Source organism: Adiantum capillus-veneris, chromosome 19 (genome assembly GCF_014529385.1).
Source record: "Adiantum capillus-veneris isolate H3 chromosome 19, ASM1452938v2, whole genome shotgun sequence".
In the NCBI taxonomy this organism is placed as follows: domain Eukaryota; kingdom Viridiplantae; phylum Streptophyta; class Polypodiopsida; order Polypodiales; family Pteridaceae; genus Adiantum; species Adiantum capillus-veneris.
This window is the reverse complement of record NC_140949.1, coordinates 43,185,578-43,206,822: the sequence shown is the minus strand read 5'-3', so window position 1 is coordinate 43,206,822 and position 21,245 is coordinate 43,185,578. Positions and strand designations below refer to the sequence as shown.

Here is a 21,245-nt window from a genome sequence, read left to right as displayed (position 1 = left end):
AACCAATACGTCACAATCGTGAAGACGTATCTTTTCGTAAAGAGAAAATTACCAAAATACCCTTGAAATTTGTGTAAATTTCCAAACTACCTCTCTAATTTTGAAAATTCCCATGATATCCTTGTACTTTTTTACCATTTTCACATACTTGATTCCTTACAATAATAAGATAAACCTATCTTAGAAAAATTAAAACCATTGGACAAAGCAATATGGCATTTGGATGTGAAAATCACGAGTTACTTTATCTCGTGTGTCCAAAAGTCCCTCAAAAAATAAGAAGAGCATAATTGTTTTTATCAAAAGTTCTAACATGTATATATTGAGAGATGTTTTCAAAAATTTGAGGGGTATTTTGGGAATTTGGGCAAAATTTAAGGGACAAACCAATAATTTTGGTAAAATTTGAGGGCAGATTTGTCCAAATTAGAGTGGCTTTCAGGGAATTTTGAAAATTGCAAGGATATTTTGGGAATTTCCATGAATTTTGGTTAATTTTCTCTTTTTTAAATCAGTAATTCCGATGGCGGGCGGCGCTGGTTACGTGTGTAAACATTCATGCACACACTAGTCCTAAGCGGGAAAAAATTAATTTCCATTTGAGAATCCAGCTATGGTGGAGGCGACTGCATGCAAGCGCTCGAGAATCCCAGTCCTGGTGGGGGAGCCTTCCCCTCGCCTCACTTCTGCCAACAGGTGTTATGAGAGAGAGAGAGAGAGAGAGAGAGAGAGAGCGAGAGAGTACTATAAACGTCTCCAAAATGACTCAAAAGTTACAACCATCATACGTGTATACCATTGTTTGGTACAAAGCTGAATAACAGTTACAACCGACCTAAAACGTAAGAAATACATACGTGTATACCACTTGTGGGAACAGAGCTACATGAAAGATGCCCTAGAAACTAAAAAAATGAAATACAGAGATAGATGCCATACAACAAAGACCCATGGGACAATTCACGGGATGATTCCTCCGGATGTGGAGGCCTCGTTGAGAGGATCAACTTTGACTTTTTGATACATATCCAAATTCTCATCCGTTTTTTGTTCGTTCAAAGAGCACTTTCTTCCAAAAAGTGCCTTCTTTCACAAAGCACTTTCTCCCAAGAAAAGAAAAAGAAAACAACTTTCTCAAAAAGCAACTTCTAAAAAAGATGCTTTTTCAAAAAGTTTATAGTTGCAGTTTTGGATCGGATTGCTCTGAGAAGAACAATCATATAGACTCTGAGCTTTGAGTGCTTCGTTCCGCAAAGCTGTAGGTGAGATAGCGAGAAGTCAGATATGTTGGAAATAGGGTTACAGGGCGTTTATACAATGCACGGGAAAAAACATCCTAATGAGAGAAAAGATTCTCCGATGGTCCTAAGTGTGTTCACACACATCACTACCACATATATATGATAATCCCCCCTAGAAGTGATGTGGTGAACGAGAGTTGGCACATAGTGTATAGGGAAGTGCATTGTGTCATGCCTTGAGGACATGATCAATTCACAAAGGAGAGTAAGCCCAAAGCTTTGCGGAAAGCTTTGAACTTCTCAAGAAGCAATGTCTTTGTGAATAGATTTGCAAGGTTGTCCTGTGTCGATACATAAGCGAGGCCGATCTCTCCTGCTGAGAGTCTTTCTCTGACATAGTGGTAATACACCTCAATGTGCTTTGTGCGAGCATGAAAAACTGGGTTCCTCGCAACTGCCAATGCGCTCTGACTGTTAGTGTAGATGATGTTGGTAGTCCAATCATAAGGCATTTGAGCCATGCACACTCAATCGTAGTTGTGAATACTGCCCTGTACTCAACCTCACAACTGAAAGTGGCCATAGTAGGTTGCTTCTTGCTCAACCATGATATGCATGAACTATCGAGCACGAAACAAAAACAAATAAGACATCCAAAAGTAGTTTGGTAAACAGTAACATCGGCGGGATCACCAGCATCATGAAGATTCAATTTCAAACATATTTTCATGGGAGTAGCAACAGGTTTGTAGTCCTCAAGTCCAAACTTACATAGTAATGATTCTATATAGTTTGTTTGACACAAGGCAATACCACCATTACACTACTTAAACTGTATGCCCAAGTAATGATGCAACAATCCTAAGTCTTTCATCTTGAAAGTAGCATTCAAATCAGCCTTAAATTTAACAATATGTGTCTCATTTGGGCCAATAATCAACAAATCATCCACATATAGAACCACGATGAGAAATACATTACCCTCACGCTTGACATACAAAGTACTTTCTGTTGGATTGTTACGAAAGCCTCGTTTAACCAAATGAGTGTCAGCTTTCTCATACCAAGCATGAGGAGACTGCTTCAACCCATACAAAGTTGTTTTACATTTGCACACTTTATCTTCTTGTCCTTTCTTGACAAAACCGCAAGGCCACGTTACATAAACTTCCTAAAATATATCACCATTTAAGAAAGAAGTAACAATGTCTGATTGATGTACATCCCATATAAAGTGAGCTGCCAATGCACATTGAAAACAAACAGTAGTCATATGACAAGGGGGAGAAAAAGTCTCTTCATAATCTATATCTTTTTGCCGTGCATACCTTTTGCAACAAGTCGAGCCTTATAGCAATCAATTTCACCATCTAGCTTACGTGTCAACTTGTAAACCCACTTCGTACCAATGGCCTTTTTGCCAAGAGACAAATCACATAAAGTGCATGTGTCATTTTCCATAAGTGCATCATATTCTGATTGCATGGCAGTCATCCAATTTTCTGAATTCTGTGCTTATAAAAAGATAGAGGCTCCTCCACATCACATAAACTAGAAACAACCAAAGCATAACAATTTGACACATAAGATGCATGGCGAGAACCTGAACGCGTATGACTAGATAAAGCTACATCCAATTTACTGTCACGCAAAGTATGCACCAGCCATTTTGGCATACCTCTAGCCTGCTCATTCTCAGCCCTTGCCACATGAAGTACATCATGTACGTCTGCATCAGTAATAGGTTGAGTAGCATTTTCAGAAACCCCCATAGGCTGTGTCACAAACTGGTGACGTGGCATGCCCAGATGCATAGGCAACAGGGGACAGTTTCCGCATATCCCGCTGACATGCTGACGTGGCTATTGTACGGATTTTCGTAATTACGTTTATGCTTTTTGTTGGGCAGATTTTTGTAATCAGTTGCTTTTGGATAAATTGCTTTAAGAGATTATTTGCTTTTGAGTTTAATTGCTTTTGGGGACTCTGCTTTTGGTATTCCTTGTAAGAATAAAAGAGCCCTCAAGGCCTCTCTCTTCAGAGCATCTAGACGCAGATTCTGAGAGCAGAGGTTCCTGCGGGAGTTATACTTTGCTCAAAGATTAATATAAAAGAAATATTGAAAGGGGCGCCAGTCTTTGGGGCCAATCTCTCTTGGCTTGGAACTATGCCGGGCCGTGTCGACCAAATTGAACCGTGATTTTAAAGTTGTGAAGTATTTTACATGATTCTCTCTCGTGTCGCGATAGAATCCACACTTGGGGTGTCCAAGTTTGTTACAGTGGTATCAGAGCCTGTAACAGACTTGGACACTCCAAGTCAAGATTCTACCGCGACACGAGAGAGAATCACTTAAAATACTTCACAACTTTAAAATCACAATTCAATTTGGTCGACACGGCCCGGCGTAGTTCCGTACCAAGAGAGATTGGCCCCAAAGACTGGCGCCCCTTTCGGATTTCTTTTATATTAATCTTTGAGCAAAGGATAACTCCTCCCGCTGGAACCTTTGCTCTCAGACTCTGCGTCCAGATGCTCTGAAGAGAGAGGCCCTGAAGGCTTTTTTATTCTTACAAGGGATGCCAAAAGCAGAGCCCCCAAAAGCAATTAAACTCAAAAGAAAATAATCCCTTAAAGCAATTTGTCCAAAAGCAAATGATCCCAAAAATCTGCCCAACAAAAAAGCATCAGCGCAATTTGCGGAAATCCGTAGAACAGCCACATCAGCATGTCAGCGCGATATGCGGAAACTGTTTCCTTGTTGCCTGTGCGTCCGAGCATGCCACGTCACCAGTTTGTGATATACCCCCCTCTTGAAAGAATTGTAATCGCCTTCAATTACACCTGCAACACAGACAAACAGGCCATAAATTGTCTTAGTAGACACTGACTGTTAGTATCGACGCACTAGACACGACACATCTAGCACATGTACAAAGACTCCAGTCACATTACTGCACATGACATCACATTTAAAAATCATTCCAAATCTCAGACAATGACTGCCAGCAATGTATTTAATAACCACATCCTCATTGATGTCGGGTTAACTAATCCCATATTGCAATCATGTCTATAGAGATTTTTCGACTCAAGCACTGTCGTATGCAAGTAGTCATTCGTCTCAAGCACTGCCGTGTGCAAGAAATCTTTCACCTCAAGCCAGTGTAACAAGGAACGGGCGGAATGGGGCCCTCCCGTTGACGGAACGCGTTCCCAAGCCCGGCGTCTCCTGGAAACGGGAACGGGACCGGAACGTCGTTCCCTTCTCGGGCATAACTGGAACGGGGCCCGGAATGGCTGGAACGGCATCCAGAACGCGGAATGGCAAATCCGAACACCAAAGTTCTAAAAAATGAGAGTTTGGGACAGGTTTTTTGAACTTTTGGGGGGGGGTGTTATTTCTATCCTCTCCTATATAAAGAAGGGCTTTAAACCTTCTCTCTCTCAAGCTCTCTACCTCACCCTCTCCCGCAAGGCTCTCTCTCCCTCTCCCTCTCCCTTTCCCTCGAGGCTACCGTTCCGGCCTCCGTTCCCGTTCCGCCACCCCGAGGGTCCCCAATTCCGGAAACGTCCCAGAGCCCCTCGTTCCCGTTCCGTGTAACTATGCCTCAAGCACTGTCGTGTGCGAGACATCTTTTCCCTCAAGCACTGTCGTGTGCGATAAATCTTTTCTGGGGATCCCAATCTATCACTAAGTTCATTAAACATAGTGATCGAGTCATTCATTCCATTGAATCATCGTGATTCATGATTCGTTATCAGGTTCATTCAGGAGTTGTCACTGCTCCATCTCATTCTTAATCCTGCTCTTTTTTCCAGAGTCTTTCGAAAAACTATAGTTTTATTCAAAATTCAAAATCATCTTCCAAAAAGTCTGGTTTCATAAATCCATGAAGCCAAATAATGCTAATTCAAAAAAAAAAAACCTCTTATGAAACAAGTATCACCTCGTTCTGTTGTTTTGTCAATGTGCCAATCATTCTGATTCTTGTGTCCTTTTGGGACACTTTGTTGCGATATGTCCTTGTTCTCCACATTCAAAACACTTCCCTGCTTTGAAATATTCATCTCTTTGATCTTCTGTCAGTGAAGGTAGTCTATCTCTTCGTCGATTGTTTTTGCTATGACTTGTTGAAGGTTCATCTGATGGGTAAGTCAATTTACCCGAATTGTCACATGACACATCCCAATCCTATGTGTCCGTGGACAAGCTACACCATAGCAGGGTTCCCGTTAGTTTAGTCAGTTTAGATTAGCAGTGATCTGGCACTTTTGTGAGTCTATTCATAGACCGTGCATGCCCAATCACTTAGCATAGATGCATATCCTCCGGTTGCACACAGCATGATCATCGGAATTCCCATCAGAATCCATTAGCATCAGTTAGGGGAATTTTCCAGTGCATTTAGCCTATTTTCCTATTTATTGGTATTTTCACTTATTATTTTTAAGTGACTTTCCAACAAAAGTAAGTAGGGCAATTTTGCTAAGTTAATATATAAGCAAACCCAAGTTAGCACTTTCTGGCAGAAGAGGCAGCAAGAGCTTCCCGCTCAACAGGCAACTTCTCAGCAGTACCCCCCCTCAGCATCAAGATCCATCGCCATCCTTTCCTAGCCTTGGCGTTTTTCACAGCATCAGCCTCGCCTTGAAGCTTCCCCCTTTTGGCGACAGTTCCCTTGCATGATCGACCCACAACACCCTCAGCCCAGCGTTTTTCATTGCAAAAACGCTACCCCTTCATCAGCGTTTTCCATAGCAAAAACGCCAGCCAATCTCAGCTTGTCAAGCGATTTCAGCCCCAACCACTAACGCTAGGAAATCTGCAGTTCAGCCTTGAAGAAAACGCAGGTTTTCCGCCATGACACAGTAGCAGAACCACCCCAAGAAGGTTGTAGATGCTCCCCCGTTTTCAGCCATAAAAACACAGCCAAAACAGTCATTTTCAGCCACTGAAACAGTCCCAGAATTCAGTAGTTAGAAGATCTCAGCTTTCAGCCATCAAGTCGTCGTCGTCATCACCGTCGTCGTCATCGGCATAGTCCCATTGCATCAGTCCATTGCGTTCGCATTGTACACCTTTGTGCAATCATGTTAGACCACTCTCGCCGACGAGAGTGGGGCCTTCGGAGGAGGGTTTTACGACCTCTCGGTGTCGTATCTCTTCTCTCTCCTTCTCTGTCTCATTCACTTGCACGCACAATATCCACTCACTTTGTTCGTGACCATAGCACTCTACAAGACGGAAAGCTCTCTCTTTCCCTAAGAACTAAAAGGAACCTTGAGCAATAAAGATCACTAATCTTGAGAAAATACAACATTCATTCCGCTGCACCTAACACGAATGTATAGCAAATCCCCACTTCGCATGTCCCATCAACTGTTGTATAGACTCGGACTTCTGTTCGAGATAGTAGTCTCGAATTTCTTTGAGAAGCCCACAACTAAATCGTTCAATTTGTTCCCTAAAACTGATATTCTTACAAGGATGAAACGAGTAGAAAAATTTCCCAAAATTTTTTACAGTAAGAATCCAATGATTTTGTCTTGACCATCCGACCATGGTTCCAGTCAATAATCACGTCTCGTTCGTATTCTTGTGTGAGCCATGAAGAAATAAAGAGTTTCTTAAATTTCAACCACTTTGTCGGCGCTTTTTTCCTTAACAATAGAGTGGACCACCAAGTCCGTGCATTGCCTTTCAGAAAGGATGTCGCCCGTCTGATCTTGGAGTGCTCTGTATAGCGGCCTCCAGAGAATGCTATGTCAAACTGTTGGATAAAGGCTAAAGTCTTGGGAGCATCTCGAAACCCTGAAAAGTGCTCAAACTTTACGCGTGTCCTCCCTCCTTGAATTCTTTGGGCTTTTTGCCCTTGTTGTCGACGAAATCATATTGATTGGCTCTGTAAAAATGCTTTCTTTTTTGGCATAAAACCTGTGATCGTCAGAGTCCGAACTGTCGGAGGACGAGTCCTCCGTAGAACTGTCAGAAACTGGGTCTTTTTCTTGCCCTTTTCAAAGCTTTGCTTTTTGCTTCGCTTTTTCCCTTTTCTGTCTTCTTCGCTCGAATTAGAAGAGCTAGAACTCAGCCTCTGAAGTGGAAATCGACGTACAATCTTGAAGAACGGATCTCCAAGAGATAGCAGAACTGTTAGAAGAAGAAGAAGAAGAAGAAGAAGAAGAACTGGGTAGTCCTTCAAATCGTACACGCTTCTTCTACTTTTTCGCTGATGTAAAAGTAGATTGATGACCCAAATAACCCGGGAAGTCAATTCCTTTCTTCTGCTTTTTGTCATGCTTTTTGGCTTTATTGTTCGCGTCCAAAAGTTGACTGATCCGTGTATCAACCACCTCTTCCAATTCTTGCTCTGTAAACATCCTCGGAACACGAGGTTTTGTAACAAAACTTGGACACTCCAAGTCAAGAATCAATCACGACATCACCAAATAACCACTTCAAAACAGTTCACAGTTCACAATAGATTTGCACTGGCCCGGCGGAGTTCCGTGCCTAGAGATGTTGGCCCCAAAGACTGGCGTCCCTTTCGGTATTTCTTTTTGTATTAATCAATTCAAAGTACAAGAGAGTGGTTCGGGCTTCACTCTCAGAGTCTGTGTCCAAATGCTCTGCAGAATGTGAGCCCTCACCACTCTGCAGAGTGTGCGTTTGCAGAAAAGGGTAGAACTCGGGTGAAGAGAAGATCCTTCTCCAACGCGATTTGCAAGCACAAGAAAACCTCAAGAACCTCAAGAACCCAAGACCCTCAAGACTCAAGAACTTCAAGAACCTCAAGAACCTCAAGAACCCAAGATTCTCACGAATCAAGGACCTCAAGAACCAAGACCCTCAAGAACCCAAATTCCTCGCGAGCTTAAGACCCCAAGATCATAGTGCATGGTTGTCACCCAAAGCGGAATGGATACTTCGCATACAGGCGATGAGCATGAGAGAGGCGATGAAGACTCGTCCCCACCCGGAGATGATTTTTCCAACCCTCCCCCTTCGCCATCTATGCCACGAGTTGTCCTCACTCCTATGGAGATGATGGTCAAGTCGATGTTGGACATGATGGCACAACAACAAGAAACGAATGGAGTTGCATTCGCACAAATCGCAAGCAAAGCAGAAGAACAAGCAGCAAAGGACCGTGCACAAGAAGCCAAGGACCGCGAGTGCGATGAAAGAAACGCAACACTTGCTGCACAACAAGAAGAAAATCGACTTGCTCAGGATTGTGAGCGCATTGCTCTTGCCGCAAAACAAGAAGAAATTCGACTTGCTCTCGAACGCGAGCGTGATGAACGAAATGCACGAAAAGCAGAAAAGGACGCCGAGCGTGAAGCTCAAAGGGAGCTTCGCAATCAAGAATTTATTGCCCAAATCCTAGCCTCGAAGATCGAACCACCCAAAGATCGTGGAAGTTCGTGAAGTGGCGCAAGCCACGACGCGGATTCCAACCATCCACTCACAGAAAAGTTGACTTTCAGTAAGTATGACGGTAATATGGATGCTACGCTTATTCATTCTTGGTTGCATCAATTTAATGCTTATTTTGCGACAACTAAGAAGACAGGAAATAACAAAGTTTTGACGGCAGCTATGTACCTTGCCGGTGATGCCATCAATTGGTACCACGCATGGCAAGAGGCATAGCTAGCCGCACACCTTGAGGCAGCCGACGATTTCACGCCCCTCTCTTTTAGTTGGGCTGATTTCTAAGACAAGCTCAAGGCGCGGTTTATGCCACCTCAGTACCTCACACGATTGAAGGACGATTGGCGCGCTCTCAAGCAAAATGGTATGCCGGTTATGTCTTTTTCTAATCGTGTTTTACAGCTAGGTACCCAATTACGCATGTCGGATGATGAGCACAAAGAGGCTTTTCTGTTTGGATTGGACGAGTATATCAAGTACGATGTCGAGGTATTCGATCCAATCGATCTCAACAAGGTGGTAGCGTTCTTACCGTTTTGAGACTTCTCCTTAGGCACAACAAGGGAAAGCCTAAGGAGAACAAGACTTCCACAAGTACCTCACAGACTTCTCAGAACCCTCAAAACGGTAAGAATGATAACTCTTCTAACCAATCTTCCAACAGTCTCTCATCAAAGAATTCTTCCAATGAATCTAAGGGTAAGGCTAACACAACTGCTAAACCTAAGCTTACTCCAGATGAAAAGGTAGCACAAGGAATTGTAGGAGGATATATCACGTCGGAAGAACAAAGTACTTATTCTAAAGAAGGTCGTTGTTTTCATTATCACAATAAGGGTCACATAAAAAGAGCATGTCCTAAGCTTGAATCGAATGAATCTAAAGAACCCACAGCAACCACTACATCTGTCAATGCAATGAATGATAACACGATTGTGCCCAAAGTTTCTCAGGACCCTCTCATTGATGATTCTCTCATTAAATGTTATGGTCGTACGTCGGGGCACCGTTTTGTCATATTGTTTGACCCAGGTAGTATGCATGATGTGATCAGTCCCTCTCTTGTTGAGAGAGCCCGTCTCGAAGTTAGTCCGAGATCTCCTATCAAGGTCTCTGGCTTTCGTCCTGGTATGGACGCTCTCATCACTGAGGAATGCCTTGATGTGTTGTTTGCAATTCAACACACTGCCTTCACTAGAAGATTTGTTGTTTCTCCTCTCTCAAGATGTGATATGATTTTGGGTATTTGATGGTTTCGTGATAATGACGCTCTCATGGATTTTCTGACTAACACTATAACTCTCAATGCTAAAAGGATTCTCCTATTGTCATTCATGGAGAGGACATTGCTCATTCTCCATCTCTCATTGCTAATATGCAGGACAAGATTGAAAGGATTCGAGATAAGGAGACTCTCTCAGTCTCTTTTTCTCCACAGCATGACACACAAAACTTGCATGATTATGAGAAGCATGATGATTTGACGGATAATGATTTGCATGATGATTTGGATGACAATGACAAGCATGATGAGTTGCATGAAGAAGATGTGATTGTTCGCACAGATGAGGTATTAGTGAATGCTTTTCCTAGCGAAGCTAACCTCGTTGCAGATTCGATCAATCACCAAGAATCGATCTTGGCTTTCGAGTCGAGGTCCACAGATCCCCCACAAGAAGATTCGATAGATCGCGAAGAAGCGATCTTAGCTCTCGAGCCTTGGTCCAAAGAACCATCACAGGAAGTATTATGTGTTCGCATGATTGATAGCACACATTGTTCGAGTGTTTCATTCGTGAAGGTTTCCTGTATTTTAGTGAGCATCGTTATGTGATCCCTTTTTCTAGGCATGACATATTGCATGCTGAGCACGTTTCTCTCATGGATGAGCACGAATGTATGCGGATTGTTCATGAAAAGTTGAAAAGTTTGTATGTCAGGAAGTCACATTCCATGTCTCTTCCTTGGCATGACACAGTTTCTGAACGAGCACATGATTGTATGAGCACCAAGCTTGGGGATTTCCATTGTGATTTGCCACAGTTGATTGATTTCGATCAAATAGAAAAGATTCGAGCGCATTGTTTGCATGTGTTTGATGAACGGGTTGTCACTCCGTCTCTATGTTCATCTACATTGCATGCACAGTATTTATAGCAATACGGTGAAGTACTAGGTTGGACAAGACCCTTTTCCAAGAGGTCTTTCAGTTGGTTCATAATCTCTTCATTCTGTGCTCGGCTCACACGGTAAGGTGGCCGGTTTGGTGGTGTGCTTCCACGTATCAGATCAATGGTATGATCTACAGGCCCTCCAAAAAAAAGGCAATCGGCATGAGTGTGGAGAAAAATCTTGGCGTTCTTTTGTTCAGGTCAAAACATATTCGACCTTTATCCATCGTTCAGTTCTCTCCCAAAAGAATGAGTAAAGAAATTGAAGTTCATCAAGTACAATCTTTGAGTCCTTCATTTGTCAAAGTCGCTTTCTCGGCCCGGTAGTCAACCACGGCGTAGTTCTTGTGGTACCAAGGGATTTCGAGTGGAACGTCACTCGCGTGCCCTGAACACCCCTTTCATTGCAAACAAAGTTTGCCAATGCTCGGTGTAATGGCAATATCCCATCCGGGTGCCACTCGAACTACCGCCACCTGTGGCCTTAGCGTGTTGGGCGTAGTTCCAAATCGAGCCGCCAATTCCAAGTGAAAAGAAGTTGGCCTTGGCTCCTTCAAAAGAGCTTCCTGATCCTTCACTTTGTCCCAAGAGCGGCAAAGTTAGTACTTTCATTCATTTGATTCGGTTCTGGCCCCACGCCATGTGGTACCAGTTTTGCTTTTTATCTGCCTTTTCTGCCACGTTCCTCAGCTGCTCTCGAACTCTCAGGCCTTTCGTCGTCCTTGTCGTTCCGTTCTTTCTGTGCCTTTTTAGGGCACTTCACGGAGATATGTCCACGTTCTCCGCATCCAAAGCACTTCCCCTCCTTGATGAAGCGGGCTCTCTCTTGAGGAGTAAGCTTAGGTCGTGCATCCTTCTTTTCTGGGTTGCTCTTTCTCTTTCTACTTTCATTCGCTGAAGTCTGTTCGGCTCGTTTTGTCATGGCCTCATCGGTGGGTAGGTCAGACTGCTAGAGTGAATGGCAAAACCCCGCTTCGCATGACTCATCAACTCCTGAATAGAAGCTGACTTCTGTTTCAAGCAATGATCTCGGATCTCTGTAGGTAGACCCAAGGTAAACCGCTCAATCTGTTCTCTGAACGAGGTCTTCTTGAATGAAGAGGTGGGTAGAAAAGAGCTTCAGAATCTCTCGCAATAAGCTTCCACTATATCTCTCTTGGTCATCCGAAGATTATTCCAAGCAGCTCGTATATCGCGTTCATACTCTTGAGTTAGCTAAGAAGAAATAAAAAGCTTTTTAAATTTCAGCCATTTAGCTGGCGCAGTCTTGTTTAAAAGAAGCGTGGACCACCAAGTTCGAGCATTCCTCTTAAAATAAGAGGCAGCTCTCCGAATCTTGGAGTGCTCTGTGTGAGGATTCTAGGTACGAATCCTTTATTAAGTACTTAAACTCATGATTAAGACTTAAGAAACTGAACTGAACTCAAAGAAAGACTTAGAAGACTCTGTGTTTGATTGATTGATTGAAGTTGTGATACAAGGGCTCCTTATATAGGAGACGAAGAGACATAAATGAAAAGACATATCTCTTGGTGAAGAGACATGACTTTAGATGTAAAGACATATCCTTTCGGCGAAGAGTTGCAACCATTGGGCGAAGAGTTGCACCTGTAGAGAGAAGGGGTGCGACTAGTCGTCGAAGGAGTGTGGCTTTTGGCGAAGAGGCATGTCTCTTGGGCGAAGGGGTGTGACCATCCAAGCGCAGGGGTCCTCCTTAGCATGACACTTCGCGTATCTGCATCAATGAGTAAGTATTGTAATGTAGTTAAGTCATAAACGTGACATTCCCTCCCTCTTAAAATAAAACCCATGTGTCAAATGAAAGTTTGTCGTTGGTTGAAGAATTCTTGAAGGAGGTGAGGGTATTGTTGCATTTCTTCATCAGTTTGCCAAGTAGAATCTGACTCATCTAAGTCCATCCACTTAACAAGAAATTCAGTTATGATCTTTTGTTTGGTTTCTTGTTGACGAACATTGAGAATCTTTTCTGGGACAAGAATATTGTGTTCATCTTCATTTTCTAACACATAAGAAGATAAGTCTGAATCTCCTTGAATATACTATTTGCACCAGGAAATGTGAAAAGTTGGATGAATTTTTCTCCATGAAGGCGGAAGTTCCAACTTATAGCTGAGAACTGAATTCTTCTTGATGATCTTGAAAGGTCCATAGAAGCGAGGTCGCAATTTTGGGAAGACTGACTTCACTGTTTTGTAGCGATGAGGTGCTACATACAATAAGACCAAGTCACCTTCTTTAAATTCTGCATATCGACGATGCTTATTTGCTTGCTTCTGATAATGTTGAACATGTAGTAATTTATCTCGAATCTGTAGAAGGACATCTTGCATTTCTTGAACCAATTGATCTGCTAACGTTACTTTGTGTTGAAAAACAAAGTTAGTAGGCACAAGAGGAGTATGTCCATATGCTGCTTGAAATGGTGTCATACGAGTTACCGAATGAGGAGAGTTATTATAAGCAAACTCCACAAGTGGCAAATAATCCTCCCAAGATGCTAATCGAGTCTGAATGTAATGTCGAAGAATCTCTTCTAAAATTTGGTTCACTCTTTTTGTTTGACCATCTATTTGAGGATGGTAGGCTGAACTGAACAATAAATTGGTGCCAAGAGACTTGAATAGTGATGTCCAGAAATGTCCTGTAAACTTTGGATCTCTATCGGTTATGATGATAATCCATGCAATCTGAAAATATGTTGTACGAAGTGTTGCAACATTCGGAGCAGAAACTGTTTTCTTGCAAGGTATAAAATGCGTCATTTTGGAAAATCGATCAACTACCACAAGAATTTGAGCATTGCCTTTAGGGGATCGAGGCAAAGTGGTAATAAAATTCATGCTGATACTTTCCCATCTTTCGCTTGGCACAGGTAAAGGTTGAAGTAAACCTTGAGGTAATTGTCGAGAAGCTTTCATGATCTGACATGAGTGACAAGCTTTCACAGACTTAATAACACATGCTTGCATCTGCGGCCAAAAATATGTTGCTGACAAAAGCCAATATGTTTTGTTAATTCCAGGATGTGCAACAAAAGGTACTTCATGATGTTCTTGTATCAAAATCTTCCTCAAAAATCCTTTGTGTGGAACACAAATACTATCCATGTAGTAGAGTAACTCATCCACTATTGTATATGCTGCAAACATATTCATCTCTTACGGAGTGGGACTTAGAGATTTGAGGGCTCGAAAAACATCTCCAAAGTCTTTGTTTGTCAAATAGTCATTCTTGAAACACGCAGGAATTTCCATCTGCACATTTGTTATGGCAACATTGGTTGCTTGAGACATGCGGCTCAAAGCATCTGCTACCACATTTTGTAGACGAGGCATATACTGAATCACCATGTGAAAATTTGCCAAAAATTCAACCCATCTTCTTTGACGAGGATTCATCACTGGTTGAGTAAAAAATATACGTTAAAGACTGATGATCTGTTTTAACCACTGAATCTGCGCCAAGAAGATAATGTTTCCAAGTGCGGTAAGCATGTATGATAGCCAAAAATTCCTTATCATATATTGGGTATCGCATTTGTATTGTTGAAAATTTTCGACTGTCAAAAGCAATGATACGATCATTTTGCATGAGAACACCACCTGATGCTTGATCAGAAGCATCAGTCATCACGTCAAATGGTTGAGTAGGATCTGCAATTGCTAAGACAGGTGTTGTCGTCAAAGCATGCTTGAGTTCATTGAAAGACTTTTCTGCTTTTGGAGTCCAATGTAGCTTATCCTTCTTTGTCAATTCCGTTAGAGGAGAAGCAATATCTGAGAACTTATGGAGTTTGGTGTGATAAAAATTAGCAAGACCCAAGAAAGATCGCACATCTGTAATAGTGAGAGGTAGAGGCCAGTCAACAATGGCCTTAATCTTCTTTGGATCCACAACAATCCCTGTAGCAGAAATTACATTCCAAGGTATTCCACGTGATCCTTGAAAAACTCGCTTTTCTTCTTGTTGATGTACAACACATTTGTACGTAATGTCTCAAAGACAATCTGCAAGTGTTCTTTGTGATCTGCCATGGTTTTACTGAAGACAAGGATGTCGTCGAGGTACATGATCACAAATTTATCCAAATAAGGGCCAAAAATTTCATTCATCAAGGTCATGAAGGTTACTGGGGCATTGGTTAACCCAAAAGGAATGGCCAGAAATTCATAATGACCATACTTTGTTCGAAAAGTTGTTTTGTATTCATCGCCAATTCTAATGCGAATCTGGTGATAACCTGACTTCAGATCGATCTTGGAATAGACCCTTGAACCCAATAGTTGATTAAAGAGTTCATTGATGCGTGGTAACGGAAATTTGTTTTTTATCGTTAGCTTATTGAGAGCACGATAATCAATGCAAAGACGCATGGAGCCATCCTTCTTTTTTACCAATAAAACTGGTGTTGCTAAATTGGTTTTATTTAACAGAAAAATAATTCTAAATGATTTATTTGGAATTTTAAGTGAGAGGGTTTTTCTCACTGGAGACATCCGAGTACAGAGTATCCCTAGTGCGTCATTCAAAGTAACGACAGGAGCACTGTAAAAGGGAATATCTGTAAGGCCACCAGGAACGGGTACTTTTGATGCGTCACAACGGATGGGTGACAGGGAGCATCAGTAAGAAGTATCCGACCATCTGGGAACGGATATCTCTGATGCGTCATAGGATGGGTGACATAGAGCATCGTGAAGGGGATTGTACCGTAAGTTCGGTAGGAAAGGACTAGGTGATGGGTATTCTTGATGCGTCACAAGGTGGGTGACGGGTGCATCGGAAAGGGAATATCCATAGTCGAGAGGAAATCCAAACTGGAAAGAGGAATACGCGGAAAGATGCAAGTACAAGAATAAAGATGGGTTCTGAGAAGCTTTTCTTAAAAAGCGGAATATTTTAACGAGTTTTCCGGGAAGAGCAAATGCTTTCCCGCGAGGAATCTATGTCTGCATTGCATTTGTGCATGTGGTTGCATCCAGGGACGCCTGGGAAGTGTTGTGAAAAGCATTGTTTTAAACTTATAAGGTTTTATTGAGTTTTTGGGCAGGTTCAGACCAATTTTAAAATATGCCGACCGCCCACTTAATAAGTGGGCAGCTACTTAGAAAATAAAGCAACAAAACCAGCCAGCGAATTCTTTCTCCCTATTTCAGGTAGAACCAAAAAAAAAAAAAAAAAAAAAAAAGGCCGCGATCTCTACGCGAGTAGCTATTCGTGCCGTGGCCAAGGAGCTATAAAAGCACCACATACCCTCACTGAAAAAGGAGTTACCAACATCAGCAAGAGAAGACTCTCCCGCCAGATAACGCAAGAGATCGCGAGACTACAAAGCACGAAAGTCGCTTTTCTCGCGCAAGAGCGATAGGTATCTATTGTGGATTCGCTATACGAACACGTGTTTGTGTGTGTCTTTCCAGATACTTCATCGCGAAGGAGAAGCGAGAAGGCTTCGGCCTAGGCTTGGGAATTCCGGGAACGGAATTAGGAAATTGTCTGTGGAGTCTCGACTCCGAGTACAGATGGAAAAAGGATTGAGAGATTGTCTCTCGGATTTCCCATACGAAAAGGAACGACCATCGAGTCAGAGATTTAGAACGGAGGGGTTTTCTCCGGTTCTTGTGCTTGTAAAAAGATTCTCCCTAATAAAGAATTCTCTTTAAGGGAGGGGACCAGCCCATCTTCTGGTCCCCAGTATTGTATCGATCTTCTCACTCTCTCTCTCTGTTTATTTCTCTCTATATCCTTTGGCTTCAGTATTAAGTGATAAATTCTATTTATCCGAGTATATTTTATATTGTTATGCGCTCCCGTTTGTGACAACTGGAGCGCCAAAAGGACTTTTGTTGGGATGGATATGACCTTTATCCAATAAATCCTTCAATTGTCACCGAATTTCTTGAGATTCTGAATATGAAACGCGATAAGGAGCTCGAACTGGAGGAGGTTGTCTGGGAATCAAATCGATTGTATGATCCACAGGAAGACGAGGAGGTAATGTAGTTGGGAGCTCATCAGTAAATAAGTCCACGAATGGTTTAAAGAAGGGCTGTTGCTAGTAAGCAGTGGGTGATGTTGAGGATTTTGAGGTTTCTTCCGTTTCTGCTTATTTTTCTCGCAACATAATCAAGGCTGTTGCACAATCACGCTTGCACACCAAACGCTTAACTTGTAAAGCTGAGACCAAGGTGATAGGCTTTGCATTAAAAAGACCACGAAGTTCTACTTCTCGATGATCATGATAAAGCCGAATGGAATGATCTCTGAAACTGATGACAGGATCATACTGATACAGCCAAGATTGACCAAGAATCATGTCGTAGTGCGATAAGGGCATTACTGCAAAGCTTACTGATCCTGGTAATCCTGAATTTGAAATTGTAACTGCTGAAGTTTCCTGTTGCAGTTCAAAAATGAACCATCTGCAAGTTCCACTTGAAAAGCTTCCAAACTTTGTTTGGTTGGTAGGTGAAGCTTGCTGACTAAAGAAGTGCTGACCAAATTTGTGGAACATCCACTATCTATGAGCACATTGATTGGATGTTGACCAATGAAACCAAGAAGAGTGAGCTCCTAGTTAGAAAGATCAATAGGAACTGAGGTGCGATTGTGGGCATTTAGCATTACGGCGCTAACCACTTTGGATACTTTAATCGCACGAACTGCTTGTTTTTCTTTGTCCTTTATAGAAGGTGGACAATGTTCTGAATCTGTACATGAGTCCATATTTGAATTTTGCCGTATATTTGAAGGGTTTAGACGCTTTGGGCATGCATACCACCTGTGTGATCCACCACAAATTGTGCACAATCCTGTGCTGCTGGACTGAGAGGTGGAGGGAGCCGATGAAGAGGCTTGTTGCTCTACTGAACGATTACGACGGCCGTTACGTCGACGGTCGGACCGAAATTGTCCTTGATTCCGATTGTTGTTGCTAGAAGAGGAACCGTTATATGAAGTTGCTGCTTGTCCAGAGAACAGAGGCCGAAAAGACTGCTGTCTAGAAAATTGTTGTCCAGAAGACCGAGGCTGCTTTAGTGAGCGCCAATTAGGATTAAAGTTTCTTGGGTGACCACGTTGAGAAAAGCGGCCACTGGTTGAAGACTGATTGTTCATAAATGAGGTCCGTGTTGGACGGCAATTGTCTCCAAGCCATTCGACATAAGCAATGGCAGCATCGAGTGTAGTTGGGTTAAAATTTTGCACATCATCCTTCAGGTTGGGTTCTAGTCCGTCGATAAAACTGTGTATTTTATCCGAGGAACTGAGGGTCTCTATCTCCAGAGTTAGCCTTTCGAACTCTGTGATGTACGCGGCCAAGGAACCTGTTTGGTTTAGGTGGCGGAGAGCAGACCGGGCATGAAAGTCCGCATTCGCAGGTTCAAACGCTTTACGAATGGAGTGCCGGAATTTGTCCCATGAAGGGGTGCGTTTACCGTCAGCAACTCTACGTTGCCACCACAGGAATGCTGTGTCTTTCAATAATGAACTGGCTAATGCAACCTTCTTACTTTCCACCAAGTCCATATTGGACAGGTAGACCTCCATCTTAAATATCCATTGGTCTAGCACGTGCTTGTCGCGACGACCATTGTATGGTTCTGGCAGCTTAACATCGAGCTTCTTTTTCTGTGCGGAATTAATATTTTTATAAAGAAGCTGTAATTCAGTATTGTCTACCTCTGCTGTAGGATTTGGTTCGTCTTCGTGTGCGCCCACTTAAGCTTCTGAAGAAGAGGGTGTAGCAGCAGAAGGGTTTGCTCGAGAGAAGAAGTGTGTGTCTGCTGCATCTGCTCCAAACGAGTGCTGAGGGAAGCAAGACTTGTTGTAAAAGTCTGTTGTAAAGCTTCCATTTGTTCCTTGAGGAGAGCAAGCATCTGTGTCTGCTGGCAATCTTCTTCTGCTTGGGACATGGTTCTGCCTCAGAGAGAGTATCGAGGAGACGCTGGAGAAGTATGAGGCATGTAGACAGAAGAAGTTGGTTCTAACGATTTGCCAAGCTCTGCTAGAAAGTCGGAATCGAAGTTTGAATCCTCGAGATTCTCGATCTCTTCCACTGGAGGTGTCTCTGCTGGAGCGGGCGACAGAGGTGTGTACTCCGGAATGCGTAACTCGTTCTGAACACGTACCAGGGGTTGGAGGGATATAATATTGTTGACAACGTCCACTCTGCACTCTGCCAGTGAGTAGGTAAGATGGGGGTAGCGCCCAAGGATAAACTTGAAATGTTGAAGGTGCTGAGAGTCGCATGCCACTCCACCCAAGTCTGGAACTGTGTCTCGTGGCGGTGGGTGATGTAAGGTAAATATTCCTGTTGGATCGGCACGGCGTGTGGCGTGGGAACAGGTGCAGGGACGGGTTTTGGAACGGGTTTTGGAACGGGTTCTGGAGAATCCGGAATAATAATGACCTCTGGTGCGGGTACGGCCAATTGTTTGGGCTCTGGAGTATTGGAAATAAGAATTACCTCGGGTGCCAGGAGCGGGTGCGCCGGCAAAATTGCGTCGGAATCTCGTCTATGTACGAGAGATAAGGCATGGGAATCCAGAATTGATCGCCATCCATCGTGTGCGTGAAGCCGATGCGAGCAAATTGCCGGTGCTGGAAGAGGAATTCCCATATTCACAAGGGACGCATTCCGGGACGGGGGAACGGGGGACGGGGCTGAAATGGATTTTTAGTGTAAAAAAGAGAGCGGGACGGCAAGTGGGGACGGAAAAGTGGGGACGGGAAGCCCGAAAAAGGGCGTCCCCTGTTACTATGGGAATTCCACCACGCGGGAGAGAGAGGAGAGGCTGGATTCGTTACTTGCGCCATCTGTTTCTTACGATGCTGGCCTTTTTGGTTTTTTTTTTTTTTAAAATGTTGAGGGAACCAGAAGGGTGCCCACTTTCACTTATTGGGCGGCCGGCCAAAGTTGGCTTTAATTCATTAATGGGTGGCCACTTAATAAACTTCAGCACTGGGCATAAAAAGAACGCTGGCTGGACAGTGAAAAAACACTACACTGTCTTATTGCCTGGCGTAGAAAATAATTGCCGAAAGGTTGCCATCGTGGGCTTGCAGCGCTAATGATGCCGCTTGAGAAGGGTGCCGCTTGGGTTGGTTGTACCATGCGGAGGGGCACCAACGAAGAGACACCGGCGAAGGGGTGCAAAGTAGCCCGCATGTAATTCAGCCCGTCGGAGCAGGAAGTCCGCCAAAGGGTGCTTACACGAAGGGGTACTCACAGGTACACCTTGTAACTTGAAAAGGCACACACTTCCGCTCTTATCCATGCAGCAGCACCAGAATCACGTATGCACACAGCCATGCTGCTGCCTCTGATTGATTGTATTATGTTTTTATACGAGAACAGAAGTAATTTATGTTACCTCATGTCGAGATGTGTGCGTAGGCCACTGTTCTTCAGATTCCGTACAACGCCGGGAAAGGGGTAGAGTGTAGCGTCAAGGGTGAGAGGCTCACAAACGTAGGGTCTCGGGAAAAATTTTGCTCTGATACCACTGTGAGGATTCTAGGTACTAATCCTTTATTAAGTACTTAAACTCATGATTAAGACTTAAGAAATTGAACTGAACTCAAAGAAAGACTCAGAAGACTCTGTGTTTGATTGATTGATTGAAAGTGTGATACAAGGGCTCCTTATATAGGAGACGAAGCGACATAAATGAAACGACACATCTCTTGGTGAAGAGACATGACTTTAGATGTAAAGACACATCCTTTCGGCGAAGAGTTGCAACCATTGGGCGAAGAGTTGCACCCGTAGAGCGAAGGGGTGTGACCAATCGTCGAAGGAGTGTGGCTTTTGGCGAAGAGGCATGTCTCTTGGGCGAACGGGTGTGACCATCCAAGCACAGGGGTCCTTGAAAGCAATGTCAAACTGTTGTATAAAAGACAAAGCCTTCGAAGCATCTTTATATCTTGAAAAAGTGTCAAATGTGATCGAATGTCCACCTTCCTTAAACTCGCGAACTTTCTTGCTTTTATGTTCCAGAAAGTCATACTGGTTGGCTTTATAAAAATTCTTCTTGTTCGCATAAAAGTTGCCGTCATCAGAGTCTGAACTGTCTGTAGACGAGTCCTCTGTAGAACTGTCACTCACTGGGCGAGATTTAGACTTCTTTGCCTTTTTCTTGCCCTTTCCGAAGCGTTGTTTCTTGCTTCGCTTTTTGCCTTTTCTGTCTTCTTCGCTCTAATCTGAAGAGCTAGAAGAACTGTCAGAAGAAGAAGAAGAAGAAGAACTGGGTACTCCTTCAAATCGAACACGCTTCTTCTGTTTCTTTGCCTTATCAAATGTCAACTGACGACCCAATTAACCCGTGAAGTCAGTGCCTTTCTTCTGCTTTTTGCCGTGCTTTTTAGCTTTGC

At 43.2% G+C, this 21,245-nt stretch overlaps 1 protein-coding gene and 1 long non-coding RNA gene across 6 annotated transcripts in view; one reads left to right on the top strand and one right to left on the bottom strand.

Moving 5' to 3' along the window:
- The first annotated feature begins 560 nt into the window (after positions 1–560).
- The window catches only part of LOC147433907 (structural maintenance of chromosomes protein 5-like), an 82,988-nt gene continuing 62,303 nt past the window's right edge, over positions 561–21,245 (top strand). For both annotated transcript variants that reach the window (XM_086490521.1, XM_086490520.1), the window contains exon 1: positions 561–696. In XM_086490521.1, coding sequence (XP_086346647.1) covers positions 614–696 — 83 coding nt within the window. In that variant the 5' untranslated portion in view covers positions 561–613. The remainder of the gene's footprint in view (positions 697–21,245) is intronic.
- Positions 12,306–21,245, bottom strand: part of LOC147433906 (uncharacterized) — a 73,656-nt gene continuing 64,716 nt past the window's right edge. For all 4 annotated transcript variants that reach the window (XR_015185323.1, XR_015185322.1, XR_015185321.1 and 1 more), the window contains one exon: positions 12,306–12,585. This is a non-coding gene — a long non-coding RNA (uncharacterized LOC147433906). The remainder of the gene's footprint in view (positions 12,586–21,245) is intronic.